Source organism: Aplysia californica, unplaced genomic scaffold (assembly GCF_000002075.1).
Source record: "Aplysia californica isolate F4 #8 unplaced genomic scaffold, AplCal3.0 scaffold00156, whole genome shotgun sequence".
Classification (NCBI taxonomy): domain Eukaryota; kingdom Metazoa; phylum Mollusca; class Gastropoda; order Aplysiida; family Aplysiidae; genus Aplysia; species Aplysia californica.
Window position 1 is genome coordinate 671,468 of NW_004797426.1, and position 16,751 is coordinate 688,218.

At 45.1% G+C, this 16,751-nt stretch overlaps 1 protein-coding gene across 2 annotated transcripts in view; it reads right to left on the bottom strand.

Moving 5' to 3' along the window:
* Positions 1-8,069: 8,069 nt before the first annotated feature.
* The window catches only part of LOC101863813 (platelet binding protein GspB), a 30,912-nt gene continuing 22,230 nt past the window's right edge, over positions 8,070-16,751 (bottom strand). For both annotated transcript variants that reach the window (XM_005097520.3, XM_013082041.2), the window contains exons 12-15: positions 15,703-15,799; positions 14,607-14,686; positions 13,294-13,480; positions 8,070-12,120 (exon numbers count right to left, since the gene is read on the bottom strand). In XM_005097520.3, coding sequence (XP_005097577.1) covers positions 9,429-12,120; positions 13,294-13,480; positions 14,607-14,686; positions 15,703-15,799 — 3,056 coding nt within the window. In that variant the 3' untranslated portion in view covers positions 8,070-9,428. The remainder of the gene's footprint in view (positions 12,121-13,293; positions 13,481-14,606; positions 14,687-15,702; positions 15,800-16,751) is intronic.

Genomic DNA, 16,751 nt, shown 5'->3' on the forward strand with positions numbered 1-16,751 from the left:
CCTCCCCCACCCCTTGCTTGTAGTTGTAGCAATTCAAATCCCATTCTAAAAAAAAATCGTTCTACATGACAACATAATACCCATTATAATTTTAAAATCATACATCGAAAAGTGAAAAAATAATATTCGTTTCCAGCTATGTGAAATGTATTACGAATCCTGTTCCTCGGGGTCTCAGAAAACCTTGTCATGATCAATCATTCTTCCAAATTCCCATGAATCAGACTGGTTTCTCTTTAACACCTAACAACAGATTGCAATTGTATAGCGCAAATCCCCGCTCAACAGCAAGCTCTACACGCTTCACAATCTATACTATTACCCCAGCAGACCTGAAAGCATTCTGAAACAACCTCACCTTCCCGAGAAGCATACAGTGCAAGCGGCCATTTATAGGCGCTAAAACACTAACATACCGACAAGATCTTTCGCTGCCTATGGCCGGGTACCCATTCCCATCTGGGCGAAGTGAGGAAAATTTGTGTTAAGTGTCTTCTGACAGTCTCTGGGGTAGTTCTTCCTGAACTGTGACGTGAGAGTGAGAGAGTGGGTGGCTGGCGGGTGCTCAGGTGTGGTTTGCTCCTTCTTTCCTATAAAAAAAAATCTATCGTCTGTATCTCCCCTCCTTCTTTTTTGCGTTTGTTACTCTCTTGTAACACCTCGAATCTTCGGGGACAGTAAGAGGGATTTTATAGTGAAACAAACTGTAAATGAAACAGGGTATCTGAGGACTTGTGGTATAATAAACGTGTGATGACAGGACAGATGAGGACTTGTGGTATAATAAACGTGTGATGACAGGTGACGACAGGACAGATGAGGACTTGTGGTATAAACCATTTTCGACAGCAGGGTGGACTTCTACGTCATTTCTCTCACAACAATAACAATCAAGACTGTCTTAGCTTCACACATCATGTAGCCAGGTAGTTGTGTTCCATCACACAAATCTTGCCGATCAGACCAAAGCAAGGGAAAAGAAAAGAAAAGAAAGAAATAAAAAGTACCACCAGTAGTACGAGAAACACACACAGTGGAGTATTTGTATGCTTGAAATCTGCAGTACTGCCAGACTTTCGTCGGCTAAGCCGAGTTTTCCGTTTCAACTTAGGCTAATTTAGAGGGGTTGCTCAAATAGAAAAAGCAAACAAATCAGTTATGATTTTATATAACTTCTGTTTTCTGCCGTTTTCCGATTCACCACCCTCAGCGCAGACTCCACACTTTGCGAACGCGGGCAGTATTGCATACAGACGTAAGTCATTTTTGGCGGCCTTTCAGATACGTCTGTATATGCAATACTGCCCGTGCAGTTCATATTGTGTCAGATTTCAATTTGCTTGCAACCACAACCCAAGAATTCATAACCGCGACAGACTTCATATTATTACTTTCCAATATAACTACAACACAGGAAGATGGCATAAACACAGAGCAATTAAAATACAAGGCAGGAAAAACTTCATTAACCAAGAGTGATTTACTGTTACTTTCTAACTACGGCATGCGACCGCCGCAGGACGGTCCTCAGTGATAACATGATACTTCCAGCAGACGTAGGACAAGTATTTGTCATGAGATAACAAGACATTGCGTTTTGTGGTATTGCACACGGAGAAACAAGAAATTCTTTTCAAAGAAAAGAAAACCCCCAGAAAACAGTTTGAACCAACAAACAAAAACATTTTGAACATCCAGTGCAACTCAACTCGGAGGGAGTTAAAAAAAAAAGAGCAAAAAAAGAGCACGGTTTTATGAGATACACTTTGAGTGGATAGGGGTGGGGGTGGGGGAGAAAAAGAGAGAGAGAGACAGAGAGAGAAAGAGACAGAGAGAGAGAGTTGCGGTTAACAGGATGGGCCAGCAACACACATAGGACATACAAGTGCTGAAGTTTAGAGGTGCTACTACTACTCGCGGGCAGTACTGCATTCAGACGAGACACGTCTGTATGCAATACTGTCCACCTACTACTGTTAGAAAGTGACATACATAAAAAAGAATGAAGTGAGGAAAGATCTGGAACAAGCACCAATTTTTTACATGACACTACTAAAAAGAGAGAGCACCTAGTTTGATTTTAGTACCAATTTTACAGCATTTGCAACACAATTGGGTCAAATAGAAGTGTCAAAGATTAAAGGTGTTACAAGAGAGCCACATACAAAAAATGTTTTGTTCCAGTAAGCGTTTTACGGCACTTGCAACACAATTAGGTCAAATAAGTGCAGAACATTACAGGTATTAAAAGTGAGAAGTGAACACAAAAAAAGGAGAAGAAGAGATTTATGGACGACAGATGTTGGATAGGAGAGAAGGATCAAACCACACACACATACATTTCAAACAAGCTGGGGATAAAATACCACAGACAGCACGATCGCTGGGCGTCATCACATTTTCAAACTCCAAGGCAAGATCAACAAAAAACAAATCAATACCAACAACAACTGCTTCTTACGGGAATTACAAATAAATCCTGTACCACTTTTACACAACAAGAAATAACAAAGGTTTTTTGTATGGCAATGCTATGTTAGACAACTTACAACTATATATGTGGGGCGTGCTGACAAAAAGAGTTACTTCTCGCAATGCACAAACGAAGATATTGGCCAAACACCTTCAATGGGGTCAAATTTGTAGATGTTTTTTAAAATTAATGCTATATTCTTTAACTATAAACCTGTCTTTTATTATTCTATACTTATAAATTGTAAAAACTTCACCTATAAGAGTGATTTATCGATTTCCTTAACTTAAGGCTCGAATCCGAGAAGTAACTCATTCTGTCAGCACGCTTCACATATAAACCTCTTTGATCATGCACAGGGAAATGGGTCGGTTTGTTCGTTTGTTTGTTTGAGGAAAGAGAAGCACATCGACACAATAATGGTCGTTTAGTGACACAGACAGACATACAGAAACAACAGAGGGGAAAGTAAAGAAGTAGGACCTACCAATGACGCCCTCCAACCTCCCGCTCAGTGAAATGACAGTTAACAAGTGACAGAACCATCAGAGCCATGAGATAGATAGATATCTATGAAGTTATAAATACAATGTGCAAAGACACGTGAAACCTCAATGTAAATCAACCTAGTAAATAAATAGCACAAACCTAACCATGGACGCAATAGGTCAGAACCCCGACAGTAATAATAATAATAATAATGGTAATAATAAGAATGATAATTAAGATAATAATGAAAATAATAATAAGAATGATAATAATAATAATAATAGAAATATCATAATCATAATCATAGACTTATTAATAATAATAATAATAATAATAATAATAATAACAACAATAAATAACTAAATCTATACAAAGCTCATTTCCCTGGCCTACAGCATGTTCGATGCGCTCTACAACCGCCATCGTTTTCCCAGCAGACCCTACTATAACACTCAGACACTTTCTCCGCTTCCAGTCAGGGCCACATCGAGAGCAAGCAGCCGATGGAGCGTTCATCAAACACTAACTAACAAGCTGACGAGACCTTTCGTGACCCCAGTGCTTCCTTGTTGTCGCATCTCTATTTTTTAAAACAGTGAAAACGGGACTTCTTCTTCTTCTTCTTACGCTCACTTTTTTGTTACGAACTGTTTTCACTGTTATTAAAAAATAGAGACACGGCATGACAAAAAAGCACTGAGGTCGCGCTTTTTGTCTATCTATAGCTGAGTACCCATTCCCACGTGTGTGAAGTGAGGAACATTTGTGTCAAGTCAACTGCCTTCTCTTCCTCTTGTGCATTCGTCATGAACAGACCCAACACAGAACGAACAACAACAGAAATTTAAAAAGAAAGAAAAAACAAAGAACAAAAAAAACCCCAAACAATCCAAACAATGAGTGTACCTTAACTAAGACAGTCTATCTACATGACTAGATATACGGTAATATCAAGGTGTTACAATAGACTCCACCGTTGTTTTTCTCACAATATCTCATTTATCTATCACTATAACAAGTAGCACTGAGCCAGCACAAGGCAGTGAGAGAGACAAAAAGGAAATGCACCCCCCCCCCTTCCCCCCAAAAAAACAAACTTTTCACTAAGGACACACAACCTCTCACTTGGGATGCTCTATTCTTCAGGCTACAAGTTTACAAAAACCCTTTCACGACCTCAGTGCTTTCTTGTCGTATCTCCATTTTTTTAACAGTGAATATAAGAATTCTTCTTCAGGTTACTCTTTCGTATGATCTGTTTTCACTGTTATTATAAACGGAGATTCCACAAGAAAGAAATGAGGTCACGATTTGTGGACAGAAAAAAGTAGCTCAGGTCTCCTCTGCTATCTCGTCACTGAAGTAGTGAAAGGAGACAGCCTCAAAAAAGAAAATGAATCCCCAAGTAATATTATAGTGACGTGACTTTTCAAATTGAATGACTAAATTACAACAAACTTTGCAAGTCTTGAGAATGCCCTAAAATCCAAAACTAAAACACACACACAGGAAGTTCAACAGCAAAAAATTAGCTAAACGTAAAAGACATTTTCTTATAGTAAGCAATTTTTCTCCGATGAAAAACGAAAATCAAAAGCCACAAAAACCATGGCGAGAAAGAGTATACTGTATATATATAACATGATGTACGAGTACAGCAAAAACTGATGATGTGTGACAGCAAGATGGGATGCGATTGTGCCAAAAATCAATTAATGACATTGCCAAGTAGTGATTAAAAAAGTGAGATTCTCAAACATTGTTTTAACTACAAAGATTACAATCAGCAGCCCGATCTAGGAGCAAAACATTATGGGAAAATTACTACAGAAGGAAGTATCACATGAGTAACAGCATGCATCATCGCTATTATCAAAGCAATGTGGTTTGGTAGAAAAAAAACCAAGTTGTTTGAGGCTCATTTGGTCGCTTTAAGCCGGCTACCCCAGTTCTCGGGGGGTTTTCCAGAATTCTTGACCTACATCAAAAGTGGGCATCGCCCTACCTTTTGGAGAAGTTTGGTTTCATTGGTGTGTATATTTGTTTGGTTATAGAGAAAACTTTCCTTGTCTTTTAAAGAAACTGAACAAGGGGGAAAAAAACTTAACCTTCCATTTTCTCAAAACAGCATTTTTCGGGGTAGCCCCATTGTGCTTAAAAGCGACCATTTTAAAACTTGTTTTCAAGAGTGCTTTACATCCATAACCGGCAAATTTTCGAAACAAAAAATACAGACTCTATGGAAGTGGTGTGTCATCAGGATAGTGAGCATAGGACAAGTATCCCACCCCACCACCCCCACGCACTCCAAACCCTCCACACACACACACACTCCAAACCCTCCACACACACCCCAAACCCTCCACACACACACACACACTCCAAACCCTCCGCACACACACACAAACACACACACGCACTCCAAACCCTCCACACACACTGTTGAGTTTCGAGTGAAGAGAAGGGCCTCGACTCAATATTCGTCATTTAGTGCTGGGAAAAAGTAAGACAGACAGACAGACAGACAAACAAAAACAACAGAGAAGGAAAGTAAAGAAGTAGGACCAACCAGTGGCGCCCTCCAACCATCCGCACACACACTTTACTGCATTCAAATCAACATTCAAGTCTTTTAGTAACATTCCACGAAGCTGGCAACTGCATAAGAAAGCAAGAATGACAGGCAGACAGAATGGACAACACTTGCAACACAATAAGGTCATATAAGTGTTGAAGATGAAAGGTGTTACAAGAGAGTGACATACACAAAAAAACGAGGAAGAGAGAGAAGGATGATAGTTTTTGATAGGACAGATGAAGCAAACCCCACTAGAGCACCCGCCAACCACCCACGGAGAAGAGTATCATTGTGATATCAGACATAGGCCAGCCAGTAAGAGGATAAACATTTAGTAGTAGTAAGACTTTTACGGCGATCGCAACTGCTCAAGGTCATACGAGCGTCATCCAGTGAAAGCACACACAACAAAAACAACAACAACAACAACAAAAACAACAACAAAAACAACAACAACAGCAACAGCGCGAGCTACAACACAGGAGTATCCATGAGATAAAGTCGAGAACAATCAACACGTTTGTACAGGCTGTATCACATTCATTGCCGTAGATACCCAAGCGTTGAGAACAAACAAGGTGGCTGTGAAGGCAAATGGGTGCGATCACAATACGGTAACAAGAATTAGAAAGCTAAGGGGGAGGGGGGGGAGAGGCTGGTAGCCAGATGGATATACATACAACTCACAGTGAGACCTGCCGAAAAATACAATTAAAAAAAAAAAAACAAGAAAAGGATTCCGAGCAACAAGTTATATATACACGGAACCAATAGGGGGCTAGAAATAACAAGCATTGCTGTTAAAATTTTTACAAAAACTTGAGTTGGATAGGGGTTTATTTCTAGCTCATTAAAGTAATGGTCACTTTTCTGGTTCGCTGAGAAAAAGATTGTAATGTCATGATGTCTGTACAGAAATATACCAGAAATATACGTAACAATAAAAGTCAGAATGAGCAGCGGTTAAGTGCTGCTCAGTCGAGTCACACACACATCCTTCACTCAGTCACACACACACACACACACCCTTCACTCAGTCACACACACATCCTTCACTCCGTCACACACACACACACACACACCCTTCACTCAGTCACACACACACACACACACACACACACACACACACACACACACACACACACATCCTTCACTCCGAGCTGTGTGTAGTACAGCAGCAATCTCTCCACTCATAAAACAAAATTTAAAAAAAAAAAGAAAAGGAACCACAACACAATTGCAAGATAAATAATCCCATACAGCATCTCTCCGAAATAAAGAATGGAAGAAGAAGAGAAAGGAAACGAGCCGGTCAAAAGTGATGGCAATGTTGTTACAAATTCCAGTAAAAAAACAACAAAATTAATCTCACATCCACAACCAAAGAGTAGGCCGATGCGTACGAGTTGACTGGTATAGGCGGGGACTGCAAAGAGCATTGGGAAAAATGGCACCAGAGCATGAAAGTTTGATTGATTGGTTCAGTAGTAATGTTTTACGGCGCTCACAACTGCATAAAGTCATATGCATGACAGACTGTCCTGTATTGACTTACAAGCCAAACAATCACGTACGAAGATTTTTATACGACATCCACAGTTTGTTTTAGTTTTAGTAGAGGTTTTACGGCGCTCGCAACTGCATAAGGTCATATGAGCACCAAGGGGTGGATGTCAAAGAGAAGTCCTTAAAGGGAATCAGGCTTACTCTGCTCACCTCTCTAGCTTCAACAGCTCAAAGTCTGCTTCGACTTTCAAGGCACCCCAGAAATAGCGGGTCACAAGAGTGTGACAAACATATATAAAAGAAGTAGAGAAAAAAATGACGATAGTAAGGATTAGGAACGAAAAAGCAGCAGTTCCCTGTTGCAGTTCAGGCACAGTTATGAGCATTACATTGATGAATCAGCCCATTTACAATTCTACTGTGCATAAGAACATGATATCCCCCCCCTTTGGGAATGGCCTAAAGACACTTCAGTCTGTAGCACCGCCCCGGGGGGGGGGGGGATCTTCCAGTATGGAAAAAGAAGCCAAAACCTTTAAACACTCCTGTGTTGCAAAGAGATAAAGTTGGATTAAAAAGGGGGTGGGGGGTGGGGGGAGGGGGGGAAAAAGGCAGAAACACTGAAGAAACAGAAGAGTCGCAATATTTTGAGATTATAGCTTCTGTTGTGAACTTTTCCCACTATTTGGAACCAGACAGACAAGTGACCTTTAGTCACGACACAGACACAACCATTTCTCGCGACACAAAACCGGATTGATTGCACAGCTCCACAAAGTTGGAGAGTAAACGTGTTCTTACATCACTCGGCACAGCGCGGCAGAGACACACTTCTCTGGCTTCATCATCATCAATGCTTTTAACTTCCACCCCTGGCAGGGTATAGGCCACATACAAGCTCCTTCCATTTATCTCTGTCCTGGGCCATCCTTTCACCCCTGGCAGGGTACAGGCCACACACAAGCTCCTTTCACTTATCTCTGTCCTGGGCCATCCTTCCAAGCTCGTTCCAAGTGAGCTTCATTTCTCTCATGATGTTCCTTTCCACACATCTCCTCCATGTTTCCAGTGGCCTACCCCTGCCTCGTGCTCCCCGTTGTCTGGCTGAGAGCACATATACTTTCCTTCCTGATGTCTACATCCCTTCACTTCGACCCAATCAAAAAAACTCCAAAAATATTGTACTTTCTCAAGAGAGATCATTTTTTTAACACCAACTTTGGCTGGGAACAACTTGTATCTAAGGTAACAGACCAATGATGCCACAGCATTCGGTGGCCGCTGAAGATTTATCATCATCGCCTTTCTCACACTGGACTTAAGAGTATAGGTTACAGACAGACACTTTCCTCTTTTCGCCATCCAGGGCAAGCCTCGTGACATCGTTCCACGTCTCTCCATTTTTCTGGACATCACTCTTGACAACTCTTCTCCGGGTTCCGTATGGCCTTCCCCTTCATCTCTTCCCCTGTGGATTCCCATCCAACACGTTCTTCGTTCTGCTGATGTCTTGATCCGCCGTGAGGGCCGGCCATGAGACCGGCTCATCAAGAACACAACTACCACGACTGTCTCAAAGTTCAGCTTCACTTCTATGGCAACAACAAACACACTTTGACTGTTTCAGATTAATGGCTTTCACACTTTTCTCATTTAAAAACAGCAGAGAACACATATATCATATCTAAAGCCCTGATGTCTGAATAGACTTTTTTTCTTTTTCGCTCATACTGGTACTTTGAGGCTTTGGAATGGCCACTTCCTGTTACAGGAAAAAACACACACACACACACACACACACACTTAGGTCCACAGAACTGGCACTCTGAGAAACTAAACCTCCATTGAGAAAGAGCATTCAAAGACGTGTAGACGTGTTAGTACTTCTACCATATTTCTTCACACAAAACTATACAGTGACGTACAGTGACGGGTGATGGGGGGGGGGGGATTTGATTCGATAAGGGAAATCCTGGAGCAAAAATCCATCTTTTGTAGAGAGGACAGAAGATAGCAGAGTTTTGACATTTTGATCACTAACATGTGTTTGTTTATCTGTGTCTTCCTTTCTCCACATGGTCTCCACTTGAGAATCTTGAAGCCACGAAAGATGACACAGATTTTTGTTCAGAAGCCACCAAAGACGATCCTGACCCAGATCTCTGCTCAGAAGCCACCAAAGTCGACCCTGACCCAGATCTCTGCTCAGAAGCCACCAAAGACGACCCTGACCCAGATCTCTGCTCAGAAGCCACCAAAGACGACCCTGACCCAGATCTCTGCTCAGAAGCCACCAAAGACGACCCAGATCTTTGCTCAGACGTCACCAAAGACGACCCAGATCTCCGCTCAGACGTCACCAAAGACGACCCAGATCTTCGCTCAGACCGTGCTCTCACAAGGTTTCTTCTTGCTCTGCACCTCGTCAAAGATGACGGAACTGGCCAGCTCCAGGTTCCAGTCCAAGGTCTCGAGCAACCTCTGGCAGGAAGGTCGCGAGGCCACGCCCAGCCGGAACAGCTGCTCCACCTTGAGGTAGTTGACGGCGCGGTCCACGTCCCAGTGGAAGGTGCACAGCGCCGCGTGGCACTCCTCGTCTGTCACGCCGATCACACGGCTCTGGATGGCCGCGATGCGGTCGTGCGGGGACGAGCTGAGGAACATCCCCGGGTCGTCGTTGTTGCGGGTCGCGTAGTGCGCTGAGGAGGAGGAGAAGGACGACGATGTGAACGAAGAAGAGGAGGTGGTCGGGTGTCGCTGCTTACTTCTGTCTGACGACGGTTGTATTGGTCGCGGTCGGCTGGACACACTAGAGGAGGACGACCGGCTACGAGGAGACGAAGACCCCGCAGAGTGTTGTTGTTGATATTGTTGTTGTTGTTGATGGTGGTGGGGGTGGGAGTGGTGGACGGATGGGGCCGGGTGGTGTTGGTGGTGGTGGTGGTGGCGTGGGGAGGAGCAGTCCGACCCCCCTGACCCGCCTCCACTGGACCGCGACGAGGCGCTCGACATGTTGGAGAGGGAGCGGTGGACCACGTCGCGGGGGATCAGACCTGACAGGTTCTCGTAGTCCAGATGCTGCTCCGCGCGGTCGTCCGTGGCGTCGTAGCCCGCGTTGACCACAAAGGGGCGCACGGTGGCCGTTGACTTGTTGGAGTGGGACGGCGAGGACGCGTGATCTCTCTTCTGCGCCAGTGAGGAGGAAGCCGAGGAAGAAGAAAAAGAGGAGGAGGAGGAGGGCTGAGAGTCTTGTTTGTTGAGGGGCGGGATGAGAAAGTAGTGGGTGTGGCTCAGCTGCTGGCCGTCCTGCTTCAGTGGCAAGATGTACGGCTTCTCCGGAGATGTTTTGTCGCGCTGAGACCCGCCGCAGCTCATCATGTACGTCCGAGGGGGCAGGGGAGGGGGCTCGCCTGCGGGGCTCTCTAAATCTGTACAAATATTCACATTTTTCACACACGTCTCGTCGAAATCCTCGTCGTAGTCGTCAAACTCGTCGCCCCACGTCGCGTCGGAGAACGCCGAGCTGAAGGCGTAGTGGTCCGTGGGAGCCGTACTGTAGCTTCCTGACCGCGAGGGGGAGGAGAGATTGTCTGTCTTAGCAGGGCGGGACTGAGCGTTGTTAGCGTAGCGAGTCGGGGAGGCGGTCGAGTAGAGGCCACCATCTTCCACGGGAACCTCGTCGTACCTCGGATAACCGCCGCTGACGGAACGGGAGTACGCAGAGTTTATCTTCTGCTGCGCAGCACTCGTCGACGTTTTACCACCAGACAAATCTTCTTTCGACTCGTCTGGCACATCGTCATACAGAGGCAAACCTCCGTCGGTGAGAGAGTGGGATCTAGAGCAAGATTTTAGCTGGTTATTCATCTCCTTCTTTTGTTGTGCCGCCAGCGAGCTCACCGCATCTTTGAGCCAATCAAAAGCCTTCTCGGCTTTCTCTTTGTCGATGTTCTCTTTCCCGCCAGGGTCTGAGGAGCAGGAGGCTCGAGCAGACGGCCTCACCACGCTGTGGTGGTCGGGGCCGGTGCCCGGTTGGCTGAATGGGTTTCTGGACAGCGGGACGGTGCGGTGGTGACTTTGGTGGTGGCCGGCAGGAAACAGCTGTTGAGTTCCCTGCACCGCGACGTGAGCGTGCTGCGAGTGAGGACGAGCGGGGAACAAGTTACCGCCGATGGAAGAAGAGTCTGTTTGCTGAGGCGGTGGTTGTGCTGCTGCTTTTAATACTGTCTGCTCTAAACGTTCTTGGAACGCGCCGTCGACGCTGATGCTCCTTCCTTTGTCAGGACTGCCCATATACCCAGCAGGAAAAGAGGCGGAGGAGGAGGAGAAATTTAGTCCATGCAGCGTGGAAGCCCCAGAATTGCTCTCGCTGCTGTGCGCTGATTGTTCAATCACAGAGTAGCTATCCCCACGGCCCGAGGGCTGGGCCCCGTTGCTGTACGTGCTGTACTGAGCGTCTTCGGCCGGCGGCTCGCAGTACAGCAGTCCACCGTTGGTCGGGTGACCCCCAGGGCTGTCCTCAGATCTTGAGTAGTGAGACGTCGCGTTCCTGAACGGGGCAAAGGCCGAAGAGGAAGAGTTGCCGTAATGATGACTAGAAGACGCGCTCGAACGCGAGCTGGCGGACGTCAAATTAGACGCGGCGGTCGTGGAAGAAGAAAACGTTAAAGCGGACGAGGAAGATGAGGAAGCGGAGGAGGAGACCGTGGAGTAGGAGGAGATGCTGGTCAAGGCGGACACTGTAGCAGACGTGCTCGACCCAGAGGTCGTTGACCCCCAGGTTTTGTTCTCCGCCCAGGCACCACTGGCCGCCGTCTGACCAGCGGGGTTGAGGCAGAAGCGGGCGTTGACATCAAAAGGGTCGGGACTAGAGCCGCTGCCGAGGAGGGGGGCGGGGAGCTGGATGTTCCGGTAGTGGGTGGCCTCCTCCGTTACCGAGCACAGCGAGTCGAAGATGTCAAGGTCGCCCGAGTTGCCGTTGACGCGACCCTGCTGACCTTTGTCCGGCGGCGAGGTGGTGAGATCTATCAGAGCGACATCTTCCTGGAGTGAGCTGCTGCCTGAAGTGTCCACACTGGTGAGGACAGAAACAACAAACGGTCACCCAAAGACACTGATCAAACGGTCACCTCACTGCACTCAACAAATGGTCACCCTATCAGGTTCATCAAACTATCACCCCACTAGGCTTAAATCAAACTATCACCCCACTACACTCAACAACCAACTATCACCCCACTATATTCAACAACAAACTATCACCCCACTTGTTCACCCCACTAGGGACAAATCAATCTGAACTGAGCCTTCCACTACACAGCCTTCCACTTCCTCAAACAATGACTACACTGAATCTACAGATAAAAATAAAATCATGGAAGCTTTTAATGGACGGGCTAAAGTTTCCTTTAACCTCATTTCCCTCTCCAACTGGGTGAAGATAGAAAACGTTGCATTAAAAGCATCATATCCCCCCCCCCACTTAATTTATAACTGAGAGTCTGACAGCACAACAACTACACTATCACTGTCACAAGTTCCATGTCCTAGCAAAATCACTTTTTAAATTTTAGCAGAGGTTTTACAGCGCTCGCAACTGCATAAGATCATATAAGCACCAAGGAGTAGATGTCAACAGAGAAGTCCTTACAGGGAATCAGGCTTACTCTGCTCACCTCTCTAGCCTCAACAGCACAAAGTCTGCTTCGACTATCAAGGCACCCCAGAAAAAGCAGGTCACAAGAGAGTGACAAACATACAAAAGAAGCAGAGGAAAAGTAAGGATTAGGAAAGAAAAAGCAGCAGTTCCCTGTTGTAGTTCAGGTACAGTTATGAGCATGACATCGATGAATAAGCCCATTTACAATTCTACTGTGCATAAGAACATGTTAAGTGTCCCCCTCTTTGGGAATGACCTAAAGACACTTCACTCAGTAGCCCCGCCTCCGGTGGTATGAAAACACTTCACCCCTCATTCCCCCAACATCCATCATTCTATAACACATAACTGCTCCTGGCTAAACGACCTTGGGGAAACCCCAAAAGAAACCAGAACCCCCCCCCCCCCCCCCCCAAAACATGAGATAAAATTTCCAGACAGGAATGCATCGCAACATTTTTGTATCCCTTGTTTCTTCTCCTTCTCCAATTTCCCAAAGCAAAGTTTGGTTTAGCCTCAGCCAAAACTGAAAAGTGCAGAGAACACCCAAGTTTTCCAACAACAACAACAAAAAAAATCATCTTGCACCTGAGGGAATTTTTCCCTCTCTTTTCTTTCTTGACGGACGGAGCGGGCGGCCTTTTGGGGGCAGGCTGCTTGCCCCTCTGCTGGTGTTTGGGGGAGGGTTTCTGACCGGTGGGGGGGCTCTTCCTGGGGTCAGAGGTCGCCTCGTTCTTCAGCTTGTTGTAGTTGAACTGAGACTGGCTGAACAGATCTGAGAGAGAGAGAGAGAGAGAGAGAAGAAAATCAAAACTTGAGGAAACTTGTTTGTTTATTTATTTACTGTCTTCTTCCTTCTTCAACTAGCGTTAACACTATCCACCCTTGCAGCGAGCAAAGCGCACAACACGTATCCCCACAGACCAGGACACAGATGCGGTACACGCTATATCACACCGTCACTGATCGGCATCCCGTGGGGGGCAAAGTGTTAAGGCACGATGGGCATCAACTTAAACACTTTGCCGTCACATTTCATCGATCGGCATGAATGCCAAACTTCTGCTCCCGTCTCAAAACGCCGATCGGCGATGTTGTTCACCACCCAGTTTCTTTGGATTTCACCCAAAATGCTTGTGATGGCAAGGGTATTACTATATACCAGCTTTGTGATGGCAAGGGGTTTACTATATACCAGCTTTGTGATGGCAAGGGGTTTACTATATACCAGCTTTGTGATGGCAAGGGGTTTACTATATACCAGCTTTGTGATGGCAAAGTGTCAAATATTTATTTCCTGGATGTCCTTGTTAGCCACTTAGCAATAACTGGATGTTACTGGATCCACCCGGATTGCAGACCTGCTCAGCCACACAACTTCAAATCCCTAAAAAAACATTTTGAATATATTTAGTTTAGTTTTAGAAAGGTTTACGGTACTCGCAACTGCTTCAGGTCATATGAGCACCAAGGGGTGGACGTCAACAGAGAAGTCTAAACGGGGAATCAGGCTTACTCTGCTCACCTCTCTAGCCTTAACAGCACAAAGTCTGTTTCGATTTTCAAGGCACCCCAGAAATAGCAGTTCACAAGAGTGACAAACATATAAAAGAAGTAGAGGAAGAAAGATTACGACAGTAAGGATGAGGAAAGAAAAAGCAGCAGTTCCCCTTATGTTGTTCCGACACAGTAGGAGCATGACATTGATAAATCAGCCCATTTACAATTCCACTGTGTATAAGAACATGTTAATATCCCCCCTTTGGGAAAGGCTTAAAGACAACTTCAGTCAGTAGCACCGCCCTGGTGGGGGGGGGGGGGCGGTGGGGGGGGTAAAGGTAAACTAAGCAGCCTACTTTCAACCTGACGTGGTGCAGGGTAAAAAAAAAAATCCAACTCACTTCGCGATCCGAGCTGACCGGCTAGATCGTGGTCCTCCTCATGCAAGTCTGGCGGGTCCATGGGATTACGGAGGTAAACCCTGAGAGGAAACACATGGGACTTGTTTTAGTAAACATTTTACGGCACTTGCAACACTATAAGGTCATATAAGTGCCGAAGATTAGAGGGGTAACAAGAGAGTAACAGACCCAAAAAAGAAGGAGAGATTAAGACGATAGATGTCTGATAGGAAAGAAGGAGCAAACCACACCAGAGCACCAGCCAACCAGCGGGGTTTCACACTTACAGTACCGTCAGTGACTTTAGTCGCCGTGCTGTAGTATGCGCTCACTACCGCTGGCGACTTTGGATGCGTCTGACGCAACCAGGCTCACTAAACGTAATTAAACAACGAATGGAAGCACTGTACTGAAGTAAATATCAAAGGCAGTCACTCTATGCGACAGCGGAGTGGTTGATGAACCAATTGGAATTTTTAAAGCGTGTTTCTTGGGCTGCTAAAGTTTTTTTTTCAATTTTAAAAAACTCTACCACGGCGTCAGCATTCTAAACTTCAGTACTGTAAGTGTTAAAAATACCAAATTCTGAACGAAAACAACAAAACAACAAAACAAAATAACAACAACAAATGTGAGGCATCAGGGTAAGATTAAGCGTTTGTCAAAATAAAAAAATCGAAGAAGAAGGCACTTTTCGGCCAGTTTGGCAAGTTTTATCGAATTTTTTTTTTTTTTTGACTCAACACCTTTTATGTCCATATAACAACAAATTTACGTGGGAATTCTCCTGAAAAAGGTTAATTAAAGGCACAAAATATAAACAATTTAAGTTTTCAATGAATCTCAAGTTTTGAAGTTACCAGACTTTGGCGGCCAGTTTCTCGGTAATTTAACCTCCGAAACCAGATGACCCCCACCTACTTTAATCGCAAATATCTCGACTTCTGTTCAAGATAAATGTCTATTTTTTCCATCGAGCAGCAAGACAAATGAACAGGCTTTAAGATGATACCAAAACCCCATATGCCCCAAAATTGACGAGCGCCTGATTCCACCCCGTGGTGGCACAAACGCTCAAGCAGTAGAGTGGACTCACTCGTCAATCTGTCCCGGGTTGCCCCAGTTCTTCCCTCCGGCGTCGCCATGACCCGTGTGGATGAAGCTGTTCTTCAACGGGACGCTGATGTCATTTCCTGCCGGTACAAACATGCATGTATGAAGGTAAGGTAGGATAAGATACACATCTTTATTATCCAGATTCTGGCACATTGGTTTGGTGTTTCACCACATGTACACATACACAGACACACACACAGACACACACACACGCACACAGACATACACATGCACACACACGTAGGCTTACAATCACATGCATAATATAAATGAGCAGGAATATAAGCAATAATAATCTTAAGATATACACACTCAATGTTAAATGATGCATGCTCTAACTCTAAGGTCGTCGTCGTTGTTGTTTTCAAATCCCCTAAACTGCGAGCCTTTCGCTCTCGGCAGCGCAAGGCCTCCCTCAAGAAACCACAGGTCCTTGTCAAGCACGCACATACACTCAGGGTTCCGGTCATGAACTCCCCACCAACCAAATTCAGGGAGATTAAAAGGAGGTCTTAAGGAGAAATTTAAAAAATTCAAGGAGATTTGGTCAAGAAATTTATGCCGTTTTCGACAGCGCGCCAAGAGCAATCCGCCAAAAATTTTGTTTAGGTCAGATTTGGCGAAATTCAAGAAGTTTTCAAGGAAGTTCCAAAAATTTAACGAGTTTTCAGGAGATTTTTCCTTGAACACAAATTCAAGGAGTTTTTAAGGATTCCTTTAATTCAAGGAGGCCGCAGAAACTGATACACACACTTGGACAAGGTTTTTTAGTTTTAGTAAAAGTTTTACGGCACTTGCAACACAATAAGGTCATATAAGTGCCGAAGATTAGAGGTGTTACAAAAGAGTAACATACACAAAAAAAGGAGGAGAGATCTGGACGACAGATGTTTGATAGGAAAGAAAAAAGAAGCAAACCCCACCAGAGCACCCGCCAACCACCCACGGCTTTTGTTTACCACTGGGACAGTGCAACTCAACAAACCAACACAACTCGCTATATTTCCACTGGAAATGGAGGGGGCGGGG